We start from the raw sequence: 21,004 nt of genomic DNA, 5'->3' as shown, positions 1-21,004 counted from the left end.
TATATATATATATATACAATCATTAATGTCGAGCTCTGTTACTGTCTATAAAATTCAACCAGCCAAAGTGGCTATAATGGCATGAGCACGTACAAGTTCAGAACACAGTGATGTAAGACGTCTACTCTGGGCCAATCATAACATTCTGACGCAGATGGCGCATTTACTACCGCACTGTTTGGGAAAGTCAAAGAAATGTCTAAAGTCATCTAAGACTCTGGGCCAAAAGCAGCTGCATGAATGTGAACTTTTGACACAAAAATGAAACCATCAATAAAAACACTGACTGCATATAGGCCTACCCCTCCATGTTTACCAACACAACACCCTTAGAGGTCATTTCCAGTTAATGATTTCACAGAATTTACCGGTATTTTGAAATGTATGTGTGAATGGTGCTTTACTGGAAAAAAGATGGAATGTCGTTGCCTGTGAATTTTTGTATGTACTGGTAAAGTCGTTACAGTAATTTTACGGCAATTTAGGCTATTGGTATTACTGTGTGAAAGGGGCTAATGTCAAGGTTGTATATTAGAAAACAAAATGTTTTGTTATAAATAAGAAAGAATATTACTTCCTGCCTTTTTAGAGAGATGGATGGGCCTGCATGTTGGCACACAGATCATCAAAAAACACCCCTAGGCGCTGGTGTATCAAAACCATGGTTAATTTGTGGTAAACTATTGTAGCCATGTTTTGTTGTTGTTTTGTTTTTTAATTTGTAGTAAAACCATGGTTACTTTTTGTAAGGTATATATGGATTATATATTTTTTTATTATTATTATTATTATGGGGGAAGGGAGTGGAGGTATGTGACAATACCATTACAAAAAAAGACACCAATGCTAAATAAATAATTGCATGTCTTAACAATAATATCATAATAAATTCATCTGCCAAGTAATATAGCCTAGTTTATTGGCTATAAGTTGTTTGCTGTTGCCAGGCAAAAAAAAATAAATGGCGCGTTAATACGAAATTGAATTGATGTGTCACTAATCATACAAATCAGATTTTACCGAACTTTACAGAACTGTTAGAATAGTATTTGCTCACAAAATATTTTGTGCAAGCCCACAAATTTAACTTGTTTATAGTTAGCAATTATTTATTATACATTTATTATATTAGTTATATTTTAATAGTTATATATAACAGTGCGCCAACAAAGCAACATTACCAAATGTTTTTTTGGAATACTAACAGATAGCTTACTAAAGGGGTTTAACTAATTTGCTTATATACCCTGTCAATTTCGTCTCCGAAATTTCGAAGTATTATATTTATGATGCCTGCCACTGAACAAATAAATGATACATTTGGTCATGCATAGCACTGAAGGCACCCATCTCGATTTAAGGAGGATGGGGTGTAACACACCAACATTCATTTTACACACGTTTTTACACACTACACAAACACACTATCACTATAAGAAGTGCACTTAACTGTATTGAATGTACTTGTAGTGTAAATTGAATGTATTTAAGTGTACTTCAAATTATATGTATATATCACATTTAAAGTGTATAATTGCAACTTCATCATTACAAATGTGTAATTACAAATACATTGAAGTACATGACATGCAAGTTTCAACTGAAATTATATATATTTTAGTTTACCATAAATGCTTGCCAATAGGTTAACCATATTTCTAAGGCAAAGTAGTGAAATTATGTACACGGGGCAAAGGTCGAAAAAGGGTTTAAGCATAAAAACAATAAGTGTAATATTGCTTTAAATTGTTGTTGTTTTCCCAAAAATATTTAAAACGTTTTCTGTTTAATTTAATTCAGATTTTGTTTTTGTTTTTCCAAGCAAAAAAAATAAATATCATACATTTTTCCATGATTTACAGAAGACACCCAACTAAAATGTCATTCAGTGCAATAATCTTGTCAGGCATATTTGCAACAAAAATCAATTTATGACATATTAAAATACTAATTACTTAAACCCCAAATACTAATTAATTGTCATTTTACATTTTTAAAATTTGCCACTATCCTAGGCTATAAAATTCAACCAGCCAAAGTGGCTATAATGGCATGAGCACGTACAAGTTCAGAACACAGTGATGTAAGACGTCTACTCTGGGCCAATCATAACATTCTGACGCAGATGGCGCATTTACTACCGCACTGTTTGGGAAAGTCAAAGAAATGTCTAAAGTCATCTAAGACTCTGGGCCAAAAGCAGCTGCATGAATGTGAACTTTTGACACAAAAATGAAACCATCAATAAAAACACTGACTGCATATAGGCCTACCCCTCCATGTTTACCAACACAACACCCTTAGAGGTCATTTCCAGTTAATGATTTCACAGAATTTACCGGTATTTTGAAATGTATGTGTGAATGGTGCTTTACTGGAAAAAAGATGGAATGTCGTTGCCTGTGAATTTTTGTATGTACTGGTAAAGTCGTTACAGTAATTTTACGGCAATTTAGGCTATTGGTATTACTGTGTGAAAGGGGCTAATGTCAAGGTTGTATATTAGAAAACAAAATGTTTTGTTATAAATAAGAAAGAATATTACTTCCTGCCTTTTTAGAGAGATGGATGGGCCTGCATGTTGGCACACAGATCATCAAAAAACACCCCTAGGCGCTGGTGTATCAAAACCATGGTTAATTTGTGGTAAACTATTGTAGCCATGTTTTGTTGTTGTTTTGTTTTTTAATTTGTAGTAAAACCATGGTTACTTTTTGTAAGGTATATATGGATTATATATTTTTTTATTATTATTATTATTATGGGGGAAGGGAGTGGAGGTATGTGACAATACCATTACAAAAAAAGACACCAATGCTAAATAAATAATTGCATGTCTTAACAATAATATCATAATAAATTCATCTGCCAAGTAATATAGCCTAGTTTATTGGCTATAAGTTGTTTGCTGTTGCCAGGCAAAAAAAAATAAATGGCGCGTTAATACGAAATTGAATTGATGTGTCACTAATCATACAAATCAGATTTTACCGAACTTTACAGAACTGTTAGAATAGTATTTGCTCACAAAATATTTTGTGCAAGCCCACAAATTTAACTTGTTTATAGTTAGCAATTATTTATTATACATTTATTATATTAGTTATATTTTAATAGTTATATATAACAGTGCGCCAACAAAGCAACATTACCAAATGTTTTTTTGGAATACTAACAGATAGCTTACTAAAGGGGTTTAACTAATTTGCTTATATACCCTGTCAATTTCGTCTCCGAAATTTCGAAGTATTATATTTATGATGCCTGCCACTGAACAAATAAATGATACATTTGGTCATGCATAGCACTGAAGGCACCCATCTCGATTTAAGGAGGATGGGGTGTAACACACCAACATTCATTTTACACACGTTTTTACACACTACACAAACACACTATCACTATAAGAAGTGCACTTAACTGTATTGAATGTACTTGTAGTGTAAATTGAATGTATTTAAGTGTACTTCAAATTATATGTATATATCACATTTAAAGTGTATAATTGCAACTTCATCATTACAAATGTGTAATTACAAATACATTGAAGTACATGACATGCAAGTTTCAACTGAAATTATATATATTTTAGTTTACCATAAATGCTTGCCAATAGGTTAACCATATTTCTAAGGCAAAGTAGTGAAATTATGTACACGGGGCAAAGGTCGAAAAAGGGTTTAAGCATAAAAACAATAAGTGTAATATTGCTTTAAATTGTTGTTGTTTTCCCAAAAATATTTAAAACGTTTTCTGTTTAATTTAATTCAGATTTTGTTTTTGTTTTTCCAAGCAAAAAAAATAAATATCATACATTTTTCCATGATTTACAGAAGACACCCAACTAAAATATCATTCAGTGCAATAATCTTGTCAGGCATATTTGCAACAAAAATCAATTTATGACATATTAAAATACTAATTACTTAAACCCCAAATACTAATTAATTGTCATTTTACATTTTTAAAATTTGCCACTATCCTAGGTTTTGCCCATTTGTCAGTAAGAATTGTTTTACTCATTTAAAACACAATAAAATGTAAAATTCTTTTATATATTTGAATATGTACAAGTCAGAATAAGCATGCTGTTTGCATTTTTACATAAATATTGTGTTACACTGAATGACAACGTAACATTATTTCAACCCAATTGTGACATTTTATTCTCCAAAAACGTATTTGAAACCTTAAAAGTAGACACTTTGCTTAAATGTAATGTGCTTTCTATGGACATAAAATCACTTTTGTACATTTCTTTTGATACGGACATCTTAACGTCTTTGACCCACATATAAAGAAGTTCAGCTTCTCTTAAGTTCAGCTTAAGAGTTGAGCATTTAATATAAATGTTAACTAATACATTTTCATTTAAATGCAAATAACATGCAATTAAGTGTCCAAAACCACTTAATTACATTCAGAAGCAATCTTCATCAAAATGTTATTTCCATTTTCTTTTTTAAAGTATGCTGATGTGTGCTTCTTTGGGATGCCAGCAAAAATATGCAGGCTTAATCATGTAATTCCTGCTAAAGGGTGTGGCATTGATGTCACACGTCATGCACAGCTTCAACTGATAATCACTCTGTTTTATCATCCAAATGAGTTCTGTGATTGAAACCTCTCACCAGTGAACCACCGTGATCTACATTTCCTGTCCCACAGTCTCATGGGAAATAAATAATTAGACTGTGACCTGACTACACACAGTACTCAACCTTTGTTTCCAGAGTCAGAGACGAGGATGATCTCATCTCGCTCTTCTATTATTCTACAGATCCTGTAGCTGGAGAGAGATATAAGGGAACAACTGAGGCATGATCACTGTTATATTAGGGTGGGTCTTCTTCATTACCTCAGCAAGATGGCATCGACCAGTGTGAAATCTAGACAAAGAAGATTCACTGAAACAGTGCCACACTGATCTATTACAGTTGATGAAATCTGTAAAATTATAAAGCAAAGAAATTGCTGATCTCCTGTGGAGTATAGAGTGAAAGAAGCCAAGAATTGAATTAGTGGCTAATGATAAAATCAGATTTGTGTTCGCCGAATTGAAAAATTGTGCTATCAAGCGTATACATTTCCCCAATCTGACATCTGCTTTTGATTTCTCTCTAAACATGTCAAATCATTTTTGTTTCTGTTTTTCTCATCCATCTGTTTTGAGAACACTGTAGAATTGAAAACTGACTATTGAAGACATTAATAAACAAGACACTGCAAAATGGGAAATCTACATGGGTGTCAAATACGGTTTATGTGAATATGAACAGAAGCGTTAAGACAATGGATTTGCAACTAAATGACTTGTAATCCAAAGAACAAATAAAGCGCTTACAAGATCAAGTAACAAAGAACTGAATTTCCAATAGAACCATTCAGAGACAGCAGATGGTGCCACCGAGAACACAATAAGAACATAAAACCTCATGATATAAAAACAAAAGAAATACACCCAGCTTCTAAAGCAATGCAAATGGATTAAAATGTTTTTCCCTGCAATGTGGTTATAGCAAAATTAAGTGTAAAACTGGCAGAAAATCCAGAGGTTGGATTCCACGGCAGAATTCCTACTGGTCATTACGATTCATTTGAGCAGAGATGAGCCACTGAAAAAAATTCAAATGAATTCAGAGTAGCATCTGCCAGAATCTACCTATCCAGAGAATATATCTAGAGAACGAGACTATTTCAGGCATTTATATCGCATTTCTAAAACATAACGCAAGAAATACAGGAGAGTCGGCGTCTTGTCACAGTTAAGTTTTATTCATTCAACATTTCACATTACAAATATTTAAAAATTATGCATATTGTTATAAATAGTTGGCTGCAAACAATTAAATAACATTAGATTTTTCTTTTTGTTTCACTAGCACTTACAGACCAACTCCTAGAATATGGACATTTCATATAACATAACTTAATTAGAAAGAAAAATACAAAAATAGGAACTTATAAAGTGAAATGACAATAAAAATTAAGGTGATATCTTAAGTAAAAAATGCTATTAATAAATACAACAACCTTCCCATACACAGTTAAAAACTATTGAAATTTTGCCATTAAGTAACATCGTTAACAGACAGATATTTAAATATTTATTTTCCTTCAGAAAATGTGAACCATATATTGTGGAGCACAATATAGCAATTAGTAAAAACTAGACACTTTAACATATTAAAAGCTTCACCTCAAAAATATAACAAAAATCTGATCAAAATTATAAAAATTAATTATACATTCCAATTAAAAATATACCAATAAACAGCTAAATACATTGTTGACCTAATAATTACAATGCAATCAATCACAGTAGCTTGAAATAAACAAAATAAGCAAATGAGCACAAAACCTTTAATGTTTTAAAAATAACTTCAATTATTTATATTAGTACAAATAGTTTGATTTCTTTTCTTTTTTACAAACACCAGCATGAAAAGGATTAAGGCAAAGTAGTGAAATTATGTACACGGGGCAAAGGTCGAAAAAGGGTTTAAGCATAAAAACAATAAGTGTAATATTGCTTTAAATTGTTGTTGTTTTCCCAAAAATATTTAAAACGTTTTCTGTTTAATTTAATTCAGATTTTGTTTTTGTTTTTCCAAGCAAAAAAAATAAATATCATACATTTTTCCATGATTTACAGAAGACACCCAACTAAAATATCATTCAGTGCAATAATCTTGTCAGGCATATTTGCAACAAAAATCAATTTATGACATATTAAAATACTAATTACTTAAACCCCAAATACTAATTAATTGTCATTTTACATTTTTAAAATTTGCCACTATCCTAGGTTTTGCCCATTTGTCAGTAAGAATTGTTTTACTCATTTAAAACACAATAAAATGTAAAATTCTTTTATATATTTGAATATGTACAAGTCAGAATAAGCATGCTGTTTGCATTTTTACATAAATATTGTGTTACACTGAATGACAACGTAACATTATTTCAACCCAATTGTGACATTTTATTCTCCAAAAACGTATTTGAAACCTTAAAAGTAGACACTTTGCTTAAATGTAATGTGCTTTCTATGGACATAAAATCACTTTTGTACATTTCTTTTGATACGGACATCTTAACGTCTTTGACCCACATATAAAGAAGTTCAGCTTCTCTTAAGTTCAGCTTAAGAGTTGAGCATTTAATATAAATGTTAACTAATACATTTTCATTTAAATGCAAATAACATGCAATTAAGTGTCCAAAACCACTTAATTACATTCAGAAGCAATCTTCATCAAAATGTTATTTCCATTTTCTTTTTTAAAGTATGCTGATGTGTGCTTCTTTGGGATGCCAGCAAAAATATGCAGGCTTAATCATGTAATTCCTGCTAAAGGGTGTGGCATTGATGTCACACGTCATGCACAGCTTCAACTGATAATCACTCTGTTTTATCATCCAAATGAGTTCTGTGATTGAAACCTCTCACCAGTGAACCACCGTGATCTACATTTCCTGTCCCACAGTCTCATGGGAAATAAATAATTAGACTGTGACCTGACTACACACAGTACTCAACCTTTGTTTCCAGAGTCAGAGACGAGGATGATCTCATCTCGCTCTTCTATTATTCTACAGATCCTGTAGCTGGAGAGAGATATAAGGGAACAACTGAGGCATGATCACTGTTATATTAGGGTGGGTCTTCTTCATTACCTCAGCAAGATGGCATCGACCAGTGTGAAATCTAGACAAAGAAGATTCACTGAAACAGTGCCACACTGATCTATTACAGTTGATGAAATCTGTAAAATTATAAAGCAAAGAAATTGCTTATCTCTTGTGGAGTATGGGGTGAAAGAAGCTCAGAATTGAATTAGTGGTTAATGATAAAATCAGAGTTGTGTTGGCTGGCATCGGAGTTTGTGCATTGAAACATTGTGCTATCAAGCATTTATATTTCCCCGATCTGACATCTGCTTTTGATTTAACCATGTTAAATCGATTTTGTCTTTGATTTGTCTCATCTAGACGACTCTGAAAATGGCAAATCTACTCGAGTGTTAAAGCTGCAGTCCGTAAGTTTTGCCTCTTTGTCGCCATCTCTGTTTGAAAACCTGGAATTGCAGCTGTGTGTGGAATTATCTAGCTTGCGGGGGTTGTGAGTCGGCGTGACTCCAGCGCAGATTAATCTAATGTTCTGAAGAGTTTGTGTGGCAGTCAGTCACCGCACCGGTGTGGATATTTACTGTACTTCGCAATCACAGATTCTAGCCTACGTCTTGGAATATGACCCAAATAAGAATTTTCACTGTATATTGCCACCTGAACAAGTAACAAGTCTGGCACATTTGTTCAGACCAACTGAGGAAAAAAGCATTACCACAAATCTCGCTACCAATGGTGATTAAATCTAAACATTACCTCAGCAAGATGGCATCGACCAGTGTGAAATCTAGACAAAGAAGATTCACTGAAACAGTGCCACACTGATCTATTACAGTTGATGAAATCTGTAAAATTATAAAGCAAAGAAATTGCTTATCTCTTGTGGAGTATGGGGTGAAAGAAGCTCAGAATTGAATTAGTGGTTAATGATAAAATCAGAGTTGTGTTGGCTGGCATCGGAGTTTGTGCATTGAAACATTGTGCTATCAAGCATTTATATTTCCCCGATCTGACATCTGCTTTTGATTTAACCATGTTAAATCGATTTTGTCTTTGATTTGTCTCATCTAGACGACTCTGAAAATGGCAAATCTACTCGAGTGTTAAAGCTGCAGTCCGTAAGTTTTGCCTCTTTGTCGCCATCTCTGTTTGAAAACCTGGAATTGCAGCTGTGTGTGGAATTATCTAGCTTGCGGGGGTTGTGAGTCGGCGTGACTCCAGCGCAGATTAATCTAATGTTCTGAAGAGTTTGTGTGGCAGTCAGTCACCGCACCGGTGTGGATATTTACTGTTGACTCCAGCGCGGATTAATCTAATGTTCTGAAGAGTATGTGTGGCAGTCAGTCACCGCACCGGTGTGGATATTTACTGTACTTCGCAATCACAGATTCTAGCCTACGTCTTGGAATATGACCCAAATAAGAATTTTCACTGTATATTGCCACCTGAACAAGTAACAAGTCTGGCACATTTGTTCAGACCAACTGAGGAAAAAAGCATTACCACAAATCTCGCTACCAATGGTGATTAAATCTAAAAATCAGTTAGCTCATTTCACATCAAACCGTTCAAATTATTATTGTTGTTATACTTTATTCTCAAATGATTAATGTTAACAACATCAGAGTATTGTGTGTGTTAGCGTGTAGATTTCAATTTCTGCACAGTCTAATCTAATTGTCATGCTCTTCGAATTTCATGATAAGAAAATCCGGTAACACTTTACTTGAAGGGGTGTGCATAAGACTGACATGACACCTTCATAATCATGACATGACACATGTCATGAATATGAAGGAGGTTTTATGCATGTTTATGACAACTGTCATTAAGTGTCATTCACTCAGTTATGTCATTTGTAATGCCAATATAACATTAATTTGACCTAACCTAACCCTAGCCTTACCCCTAACCATAGCCCATAACAAAGACATCTCAAACAATGTAATCTTTGCATTAAAAATGACATAACTGAGTGAATGACACTTAATGACAGTTGTCATAAACATGCATAAAAAAACCTTCATATTCATGACATGTGTCATGTCATGATTATGAAGGTGTCATGTCAGTCTTATGCACACCCCTTCAAGTAAAGTGTAACCGAAATTCCTTTAACCCAAAAAGCAAATTATGCTCCCTTCGAACTGGTTTTCTTTAAAATACAAATCTTTGTAATCCCAGGCTATCTGTAATCAGAAGCACATTTATTACTGGAATATCATTTAATTTCATTCACATGTGTTTCATAAACACATAATACTTTATGGCTTGCAATCCGCCATCAAAATTATACATTTAATTATTCTAGCTGCTGTGAGAAAAGGCTATAAACGATCCGCCACCTGCAGGATCCTCACATGCGATAGTAATTACGTGACGTAAAAACGTGACGTAATTACGTAATTTCCCGCGAAAACCTACCCGTACCACTCAAATTAGAAAACATTATTATAAGCCAACCGTTGTGAATCGGGCTAAAGTAAGGCGATATTTTTGAACACTGGCTGGTTATGTACTTTCTCAAATATTGATTTCAGATCATTTTTAACCAAAAAAAAAGTTACGGACTGCAGCTTTAAATATGGTTTATGTGAATATGAACAGAAGTGTTAAGAAAATGGATTTACAACAAAACGACTTAGACAAAGAAATATAATCCAAAGACCAGATAAAGTGCTTACAAGATCAAGTAACAAAGAACTACATTTCCAATAGAACCATTCAGAGACAGCAGGTGGTGCCACTGAGAACAATAAATCAGAACATAAAACCTAATGATATAAAAACAAAATAAATAGCTTCCGGTGTATTTAGAACTACACCCGGTTTTCTAAGGCAATATACATTTATAAAATGTGTATTTAAAAAAAAAATCATTGCAAAGAGTCTTTATCTGGAAAAAGTTCAAAAAAAGTATTGCACATAACAACTCCAAGTTAACTTGCAACATTTACCACATTCAAGTCTTAAGTTCCCCTTCCTCTAAACGGGTTTTCATTTACTTCAAACAGACAGTGGGGATGAAGTTCTCAAGTCTTTTCTAAAGAAGATGCTTTCGTCCTGCACTGCAAATTCATCCAATGACATTTAGAGTTCTCTTTTTTTTTTACGCTTGTGTGTATAATCCTATTGATATTGGATTATGGGGAAGGCATAGAAGAATAACATGGGAAGGGTGCAGGGTGTGGCCTTAAACGAAGGTTTAGAAACATCTGGTGCACAACCACAACAATTATTTTCAATAGCTAATTCATGTACGGTTTTTTTTTTTCTCATCATGCATGCTAAGGATTACAATAGGAACTAGTTGGCAGTTCAAGAATATATATTTTCAAATGTTAAAATATCTAAACATCAAACATCCATTCTTTTGATACGAGGATCAGCCTAAACATGAACCAGATTTAGCATTCTCCTTATATTAGAAGTTTATATTCCAGCTTTGGAGAGGAAACCAAAAAGACAAGGTTATCTTTTAGCCATTTTGCGCAATATTAACATGAACGACAACGTGTTCTTACCATGCTGCTGTCAGATCATTTCCGAATCTAGGGCTGCCATTAAAATCTAGTGTACAAGAGCCAAGACCTTAAGCAATACACTTTGATCTCTCCTCTGCAGATTTGTCGCGTCAACACAAGCAAGTGCGTGCTTAGTTGTAAAGAGTCCTCAGCACTGAAATGTATAAAAAGCATAATTGAAAATAATATATATTAAATTCACGCAACTCTTTTTTTTTTCTCTTAAAATGAAAATTTCCATATATGCAGATCTCTCAGTAACAAAAGTACAAAAGCTACCTTTCACAATGTGAAAAATTGAGGTATTGCAAAAAGGAGTTTTTCCATATTTGTGAAAAATGTGCCTAGAATGACTGTTGAAAAAAAAGAAAAAAAAAGTATTTAGAAAAGTAGTGCATAATAAATGTTTATATGTGCGTGACAAAATAATTTAGCTAGAAAACACTGTACCAAAAATCAGCAGGCCATGTATAAAATAATCTCTTTTTTTTTGTTGTTGTGTTTGCCATCTCATTAACAGCAAATTCTTCAAAAAGTGTTTAACTTCAAAAACGTTCAACCACCACACCCACCAGCTCAAGCCGACACGAGGATACATTTCTCACTAGTGTATCAAGTCTTAATTGATCACTAACTCCCTGACTTTTGCGCTAGTCGATTTAAATGCCTTAAATCTACCGAATTGGATATCCTGATGCATGGCGTAAACTCCTCAACAATACCCGACTGCCGAACTACATGCGTCTCTTTCGGTTGACCTTTGGAAAGCGGAAAAGTGGTTTTCACTAGTGTTACTAGGACTTGTAACTGCATGCTGATCGATTCAAGGCCAATCTTTGGTTTGCTGGAGCCCATCTGGTCTTTATATTGAATGGGATGAGGACTGGGTTGGGTTGGGGGCAGAAATAATCAGGCAAAATTAAATCTGCAGGGCAAAAGAAAGGAAACGTTCATGGATTCGCTAGATACTACACAGCCATCTTTGGTTCCCTAATGTCTGAAAGTAAAGCCTCTTATGTTTCAGGTGAGCGTTGGGGGAAGGGGCCGAGCGAGTGGAGAGATGCATGGACTACCTTCAGTTATGCTTCACACTCAGGCTGAGCGGGCACGGCTGCTGCTGGACAGGAGGTACATTGTTCGATCGTACTTCCTCCCTTCTAAGTAGCTTTCACTGTGGTTCTGCTTGTACGTACACCTCTTTTCAGGCTTTTGGGCTTCGGTTGGGGTTGGGTTGGGGGCAGAAAAAATCAGGCAAAATTAAATCTGCAGGGCAAAAGAAAGGAAACGTTCATGGATTCGCTAGATACTACACAGCCATCTTTGGTTCCCTAATGTCTGAAAGTAAAACCTCTTATGTTTCAGGTGAGCGTTGGGGGAAGGGGCCGAGCGAGTGGAGAGATGCATGGACTACCTTCAGTTATGCTTCACACTCAGGCTGAGCGGGCACGGCTGCTGCTGGACAGGAGGTACATTGTTCGATCGTACTTCCTCCCTTCTAAGTAGCTTTCACTGTGGTTCTGCTTGTACGTACACCTCTTTTCAGGCTTTTGGGCTTCGGTTGGGGGGGGGCCTTTGGGGGTGGTGGCTGGGGAAAGGCTTAGGAGACATATTGCGAGTCAAAAATTAAAACTAAAAAAGGCTTGCTGCTAACAGCCTGAGAGAACGAGCTTCTTGCTAAGCTGGACCAGAAAGGAAATCAAGTTTCTTGCATTTGAACCAGCTTGCAGGCAGACTACTGCAACTTTAAAAACATACATTCCCCACTAGGATGCTGAATCTCAAATTCAAATCAGGAAGTGACAGAGCAGATTTTCTCAATGTGCCGTTTGCTGATGTCATTTCCTTTTTATATGGTCCTGGGGAAAAGGGTGAGACCAGCTTGATTTTTTTTTAATATATATATACTATATATATATTCGACTTAAACTAGCAGCTAAGCTTGAGGTATTAGTTTTCTTGCATGTCACAATGGAGATCAAATCCAGACAGCTGTTGTGGAATCAGTTGTTGTCATCAAGAAACATTGAAGATTAGCATGGTCTTAAAGTACAAAGTAAAGTAAAAACAGAGCGTCGAGAGAATTCACTTCTGTTCTCAAATCCCAAGCTTTGGTTAACAACTGAGATCTTAGACCACACATCTGCACTCTGGGTAGCGAAGAAATAAGTGCACTCTTCCCGCACCTTTTCTTTTCACGTTTGCTCCTTCGCCTTTTCGATTAAATTAAAATAGGACGTAATACTTCCAATCGCAATGTTAACAAAAAGCCAATTCTAAAGTCATGCAGATACTTACTGACAAATTATACTAATACTCAATATATTCACATCTCTGTGCACTTGAAAATGAAATATAATGGAGTTATAAAAAAATAGAGATGGATTAGACATTTTCTTTTTCTTCCTGAATCTTTTTTTGGATACACATCCATTTTTTTTTTTTTATATATTAAATGACAAATTAAAATCATATTTTTTTGTCTGTCTTTTTAAAATTAAACTAAAAAGGAACCAGCAACAGAAAAGTGCATTTATTTAGATGATGATTTCACGACTCCTCCTAGCCTGCTCTCCCCCTCCTCTCTTTCTCCCTGTCTTCTCCTGGCCTACCAGCTTTAGTTCCAGCGGAAGGAGATGTGGCGAGGTCTGTCGCCGCCTTCCTTAACCAGAGGCTTGTGGGACTCCCCGCCGGCTGCTCTCCCCCTCCTCTCTTTCTCCCTGTCTTCTCCTGGCCTACCAGCTTTAGTTCCAGCGGAAGGAGATGTGGCGAGGTCTGTCGCCGCCTTCCTTAACCAGAGGCTTGTGGAACTCCCGGCCGGCGCGAGAGTGGATGGCCGCCCAGCAGTATTCACAGTAATACTGGAGACAGGTCACGTTAGCGCAGAAGAAAGGCGCGAACTTGCCTCCGCAGCGAGTCCCCTGACATTCATCGCACAGCTGGTCATCCAAGACGTATGGCTTCACTTCCACCTGGACCGAGAAAGATCAGCAGACTGTTACGTGTGTGTATTTTGCATTATTTTGACAATTTTTTTATGAGCATGAATTTTGTAAGTTGTCAGTAATTCCTATTATTCGCAATATGAACTGTCATGACAGTTATAAAGTAAAACAGCAAATATATTAGATTTAATATTTTAAAATTAAATGAGTTTTTCTAGTGAGTTTTTCCCCCTATTTGCCTCTTTTTGTTCTATTTCTTTGTTCTGTATTGTTTGGGTAAATCTTTTCTTCAACTGATTGAACAACCATATATTTTGTTTTGTAACAAAAAAAATAGATATTGCTAAAAATGGCAATACAGCAAATACTAACACAATGTATAAATACTTCACAGACAGACAGATAGATAGATAGATATGAGAATTAGGGGAAAACATTGGGAGTGTGCTTATGCATTTTTTGTGGAAGTCAGCACTGACCCGTTTATCGATTTCTCCATGCTGCAGTTGTACAAAACGAGCACTGATAGCAGCAATGTAGCTCTGCTGATTAGAGAAGGCGACCCGCCCTGCTCCCTTGGGGTACTTCAGCTCTGGGTCTGTGTCGATGCCTGCGTAGCACACGCCACCATACAGCCTGTCCATGATCATCGCCAGCTCCACTGTCAGAAAGATAACATATTTAATGCTTAAAGGTTTAAAAACATACAAATTAGACTGCATCATTCTTTCTACCGCTTTCAAACTAAAATAAAATGGCAACTCCCAATATATTTGAGAAGTTTTGCCTTGAAAAGCTACTTTGAAAATAGTCTGTAAAGCTACAAACTATTAGCAAGCTACAGTTTCACTGCTCTTCCGATCAAGCAGCTATACTACAAGCTGTTAACAAAGTTACTCAAAGAGCAGTGCTTCTTAATATGTTACAACAAAGTTGCTTATTGGTCTCCTAATAACTACTCATTAAGGTACAAAAAGATTTTTTGCCAGCAAGGAAGATTCCATCCTCTGTGATTAGGGGAGCCACTAAAATAGTAGCTGAATGCAATTCCATGGCAGCTGGATTGACTTGTTCTGGCATAAATTAAACCCTGGCTACTCTAAAACAGTTTGTATGTGATCACATATTTAATTTCACACAGAAAAAAAAAAACTCCATACCTGCACGAAGTGGGCGTGGCACCCCACCCACAAAAATGGTCTTCCTCGGGTCCAGGGGCTGTGATCCATCCATCACAAAATCACTATCATTAAGATTCCAAGGGCGAATCTGGACCTGTTACAAAGCCACACGTCAACAATAAATGAAAAAATAATCCACAACAGAGTTTTCAAATTCACTGACAAATAAAACAATAGCAGGTCTTCACAGAACAAATAAGGACAAAATAATGTTTAATTTGAAAATGCAGCCGTTTAAGACAAAAAAAGAAATTCACTATAAAAACTGAGGTGCAGTAGTGTAATTCATCCTTACAGGTTTGTCTTTAATGGTGGGGCTGGAAACACATAAATAGAGCTTTCCGTCCTCCTCAATGCAGGCATCGATAAGGGCTTGAACAGAGCTCTCATCTTGAAACAAGAGGAAAGCGTAACCTTTGGAAAAGAGAATTTTTAAGTTAGTAAGCAGTGGGACTGGCAGAAGTACTACATTTTACATTAAAATAATAAATAGAAAATGCACATTACCAACACAACTCCTGTCTTTAAACCTAATCGTCAGTACCAACTTTAAGGGATAGTTCTCCCAAAAATGAAAATTCTTTAAATCATTTGCTCACCCTTAAAGTCATTCCAAACCCACAACCCTTCCATTCATCTTCAAAACACAAATAAAAATGTATTTAATGACACGTAAGAGATTTCCGTCCCATTGAAAGTCCACTCCACCAAAACTTTCAAGCTTCAAAAAGTTCACAAAAACATCACAAAACTATGAAAAAACTTAAAAGAGCCAGAGATTGTTTTATATGCTGAACAAATTTAATTTAGGCTTTTATTTACATCTAATTCATTCACTGTTCAAGCATAACCAATATAAAGTGATGGTGTCTCATCAGAAGACTTCACCGGTCGATACATATGGATTATTTTTACAAAATCTCTCAGGTTTCCTTCTTCACTTGTTTTTTTGAAGATGAACAAAAGTCTTATAGGTTTGGAAGGATATGAGGGTGAGTAAATGATGACAGAATTTACATTTTTGGGTCAACTATCCCTTTAATGGAGTACTCAAGTGCTGTCATGGTGATCAAGCCAGCCACAATTAAAATATTAGTATGTGCCTATTATGAAAATTACTGTTTAAAAATGGCCTTAAACTAATACTCTAAACTCTTAGCTCACCTTTCGGGGGGAAGTATGACTTGCTCTCTGCTTTGTGAGGCCAGTCCACAAACAGGTGCCCGAAGCGGCGAAAACTAGCTGTTATCTCATCTAGGCAAGATAACATTTCAGATAAGAGTAAGTAGCTATCGTGGAAACAGTTCCAAAGCCAACAATGAACCTTGAAACCTGGTTTTGTTTTTATAAGCAGCAGTGCAGAGGTCACCCTAAACGTGTGTAATACCTTCGTCTATATCAGGGGGGAGGCCACCCACAAAGACTTTGCGAGAATAGCGCTCCACCCTCTCTCCGTTCTGGTGAGGGAAGCAGTGGGAGGAACCAAGGCCAGGCAGGCTCTGATCGCCTCTCTCCTCGTCTGGGAAGCCATCTTCCATCGGGAACAGGGATGAGTGTCCTGAAGAAGGGGGAGAAGGCAGGAATTATTATCTGTGCCTTTCTCGGTGTTTAAGCTACATTCCTACCCCACAGAGTGAAATCAATTACACTGACGGATTATTCAGAGCCCAAGAAATACTAAGACAGACAATTGCATTATCTTGGGTTGTGCAATTTCGAAAGCATAGGGATTTCTGAATTACGACTTCTGTGGTATAAAACAAATTATAGCCCACAGTTTTGGTCCAACGATAAAGCAGGTCATTTTTATATTATATTCAGACAGTTGTGTTAAACGCTCAAATGTTTGGGTTTTTGAAAGAAATCTTGTATGCTCACCAAGGCAGCATATTTGATCAAATTCAGTAAAAACAGTAATGTGAAAATGACTACAATTTAAAGTAGGGATGCACCGATATGAAAATTTTGGCCGATACCGATAACCGATTATTCTTTATTTTTGAAAGCCGATAACCGATATGTTGGCCGATAAATCTATATCCAAATTGTTATATACTTTTTGAGAGCCTGATTACAAAAAAGGTCTCATCATTAAAAGCCACATCCCAAACACTTCAACATAAGCAGCCTAGTTTGAACGGTGTACGTTTTAAAAATATTTTTACTCTCCCATTACCAAATTTAGTCATAAAAAAAGTCTTACAAATAAATAAAATAATGCAGAAATAATGCAAACAAGTCACTGGACATCATTACACATGTAAAGAATCAAAATGAATGCGCCATAGATCAATAAAACGGAATAGCCTCTGCACGGACAATAATTAAATGATTTTAATTACTAAACCATATTGTTGATGAAAATAATAAGAGAAAAATACAAGTGGTTGTTGTTATTAATAATATATCAATGATTTTGAAAAAGTAACAAATTAATACCACTGTTTTAAATAGCAGCCGTTGAGCTGCGCGTGCTGAAGCTGAAGAGCTGAATGAACATGGTAAACTGAAGCGTTTTGCTGGCAGCTTATTTAACTCAAGGAAATGCATCCTGAGATTAATATTAATACAACATAAACATAATATTACAACTTATATATGTACAAAATGACGCAGTTATTGCGTGCTATAGTCAGAATGTGTGATCCTGTTGTGGATGCGCTCTTCCCATAACAACGCGCTGAAACACGGCAACTAAACCCAAAGAATTCACAACGTTTTATTATAATAATGTTCTCATTAGAATGTTATATACACGACATTCCCAATCATAGTTATTAATGTTGTGCACTGCTGTTTGGGCTGCGTGTGCTGAGCTAAAGATGATCACTGGTAAACTGAAGCGCTCTTTTAACTTAACCAATCGCATTCTATATGAGATAAATCAGATATACATCAAATAAACACAATATTACAATGTACAATTGCACAAAAGGCTGCAAACGAACAGCGCGCATCTGAAGTGTCTCTGAAGGAAATAATGCATTATTTATCGGCTTTAAGATATCGGCCAAATTTTCTTATCAGGCCGATACCGATAACAGAAAAAATGAGCCGATATGGGCCGATACCGATATGGTGGCCGATATATCGTGCATCCCTAATTTAAAGTAACTTTTCTATTTTAATACTGTTAATGTTATTTATTCAAATTGATTCAATTGATTGATTCAAATCTGAATTTTGAAGGTTACGAGTCTTCAGTGTCACATTATCTTTCAGAAATCATTTTATATGCAGATTTTTGTGCTCTAAAACATTTCTGATTATTATTCAATGCTGAAAACAGCCGGGCTGCTTATTATTTTTGTGAAAACTGACGTTTTGTGGGGTTTAAGGCACTCTCCTTCGCATCTGTGCCTATAAAACTCATTTCTACAATTAGGTTATATAAGAGAATATTTTGTCAAAATATCCGTTAAAGAGTTAATGTCCAGCACATGGCCATGTAGCTTTGCACTAAAGCTTCAGTAATAACATAGGACGAGGACTGGCGGATATAGTATTAGTTCTCTGGCTCAAGCCACTCCAGCAAATTTCCTCCTGACGTGACAGAACACAGGCCTGAGCTGCTTTACAAGACTTTATGTAAGGGAGTTAGTCACAACTGTGGCCTGTGTGTGTGTGTGGGGTTGCCCTAACCACAGAAAAACCCCAATCGAATTCACTCTTCACCAAAAAAAATAAATAAATAAAAATCTCTGGAGTACAGCAGGAAAGAGGCGCACAATCCATACACAAATGGAAATGAAGGCTGCTTGTGTACATGCAAACAATTAACAATGCCCCAAAACATATCATGCAGATGCTGGATTATTCTACCCATCATTATGATAGTTTGAAAGTCTTTCATTTTTTTTCATTTGGATTTGTTAGAAGTTTTCTTTACCTCGTCGCCTCCCATAATTCCTTGCTGCATGTAAAATAAGATGATCACAAGTAAAGTAACACATCCCCAATGAAAATGTGAATTCTCTGACTAAACTATATAAATGAATAGTGGAACTAAGCTTTTTATGCCAAACCTGACTGCAATTTTACATTTTAAACAAATGTGTTGAAAGTATGTGGCATTTCAGAGCCGTATGATTCTAATTAAAATCTTGCAAGAAGTTAATTACCTGGGTTTGTTGGCCAAGTGCTCAAACAATTTTAACGAGGCTCAAACTAAACTGTGCAACTAAACAGAGTTTCTTGGCTTGTATTTCTTCTTGTATTTTAATTATTTTCTTGTGTGATTCAACCTACCTGTCCAAACGTGTTTTAATTCTGAGCACATTCATTAACAACCCTTGCCGATTATCAAATGTCTACTCACTGGAAACATGATACCTCACAAACTACAATTTAAAAAATATATTTTTCACTGCTATAATGATAAAAAGTAATCATTAGCATGTGTAATAGCATTTCTGATTTAAACACAAGGAGGAAAAAAATGCCGCTAAATTTGGTGAATTAAACCGTTCAAGCTATCGGTTTAAATTAAACAAAGCTCAGTGTGGCATTTTATGTTTTTTTGAAATACCCTATTTTGAAGATAAAAAGTGCTGTTTATTACTATATAATATACACGTTATATTGGTACATGAAAATATAACATAATATTTAAACAATATTCAACCTTTAGTTTCATTAAAATAAAAAGAAAGCTTGGAAAACATGCTTTGATTATTTATTTACATTTTATCTGCATTTTACTTCATACATTAAACAATTCATGGCTATGTAACTGAAATTTCATCTCATATGTGACCATGGACCACAAAACCAGTCATAAGGGTAGAGCTGCACGATTATGACAAAAATCATAATTGTCGATTATTCCCTTGAAATTGTAATTGTGATTATTACGATTATCACAATTTACATTGAATGATGTTTATACCATTGTTTGATGCAACTGCATGCCGTATTTTTATATGAAAATAAACTAGCTGAAAACACTAACTGAAAAACTTTGTGCTTTTCTATAGTATTAAGCCTCAAATGTCAACTATACATCGGATTGGTTTCTTCTTTAAATTATAAAAAAGTACAAATATGAATGGTATTATAATGTTATACTAAAACTAATATTTATATAATGGGAAAAACCCTTACAGCGGTCATATGATGCGATTTAAATTTTTCCTTTCTCTTTGAAAGGAAACATTTTTCCTTTCTCTTTTTGTTACAAGCTCTTGGTGCATAAAGAAGATCTGTAAAGTTGCAAAGACTAAAGTCTAAAATCCAAAGAGATATTCTTTATAAAAGTTAAGAGTCAACCACGCCTACCTAAAACGGCTCGTTCTAACACGCCCCCACATGTCTACGTCACGATGTGGGAAGATTTGCATAACGCCGCCCAAATGTTCACGCAAAGAAAGGCGGCATAACTTTTATTCTCGCTGTAGTATTGTTGCCACCTCCACCATGAGCTGTGTGTTTCGTTGTGAAAGCGAAACTACTTTGTTTGGCCTTCCAAAAGAGGATGATATCCGCTTCTTCATGCCTAGAGCTGATCAGTGTTAGTCGCTGAGGAAAAACATCAACTTCGCGCTGTGGATCGTTGGATCGGCTTTCACCGTGGACGAAGCAGAGTCCAGGCCGGGGTCGTCACATGTGGTTGCCGCAAGCCCGCCATGTGTGACGCTGTGTGTTTCGTTGTGAAAGCAAAAATACTTTGACACGACTAGAAATCAGTGGTTAAGTTGTATTTACAACACTGTTCCAGAACACTTCA

At 35.5% G+C, this 21,004-nt stretch overlaps 1 protein-coding gene and 1 long non-coding RNA gene across 5 annotated transcripts in view; both read right to left on the bottom strand.

The window, feature by feature from the left end:
- Positions 1-10,875: 10,875 nt before the first annotated feature.
- On the bottom strand, positions 10,876-11,510 carry LOC107587248 (uncharacterized). Its single transcript, XR_001609454.1, has 2 exons — positions 11,436-11,510; positions 10,876-11,310 (listed from the first exon to the last, which is right to left on the bottom strand). It is a non-coding gene; the product is annotated as an uncharacterized lncRNA (long non-coding RNA).
- A 2,343-nt stretch (positions 11,511-13,853) lies between these two features.
- Positions 13,854-21,004, bottom strand: part of LOC107587247 (cytoplasmic polyadenylation element-binding protein 4-like) — a 27,283-nt gene continuing 20,132 nt past the window's right edge. For 2 of the 4 annotated variants that reach the window (XM_016274960.1, XM_016274961.1), the window contains exons 5-11: positions 19,169-19,192; positions 16,667-16,837; positions 16,444-16,533; positions 15,575-15,693; positions 15,259-15,373; positions 14,578-14,759; positions 13,854-14,125 (exon numbers count right to left, since the gene is read on the bottom strand). In XM_016274960.1, the coding sequence (XP_016130446.1) occupies positions 13,898-14,125; positions 14,578-14,759; positions 15,259-15,373; positions 15,575-15,693; positions 16,444-16,533; positions 16,667-16,837; positions 19,169-19,192 (929 nt within the window). In that variant the 3' untranslated portion in view covers positions 13,854-13,897. The remainder of the gene's footprint in view (positions 14,126-14,577; positions 14,760-15,258; positions 15,374-15,574; positions 15,694-16,443; positions 16,534-16,666; positions 16,838-19,168; positions 19,193-21,004) is intronic. The other 2 variants (XM_016274962.1, XM_016274963.1) reach the window with 1 other exon arrangement.

Source organism: Sinocyclocheilus grahami, unplaced genomic scaffold (assembly GCF_001515645.1).
Source record: "Sinocyclocheilus grahami isolate Dianchi unplaced genomic scaffold, SAMN03320097.WGS_v1.1 scaffold91.1, whole genome shotgun sequence".
Taxonomy (NCBI): domain Eukaryota; kingdom Metazoa; phylum Chordata; class Actinopteri; order Cypriniformes; family Cyprinidae; genus Sinocyclocheilus; species Sinocyclocheilus grahami.
The sequence above is the reverse complement of the archived record's forward strand: the minus strand, read 5'-3'. Positions and strand labels throughout refer to the sequence as shown.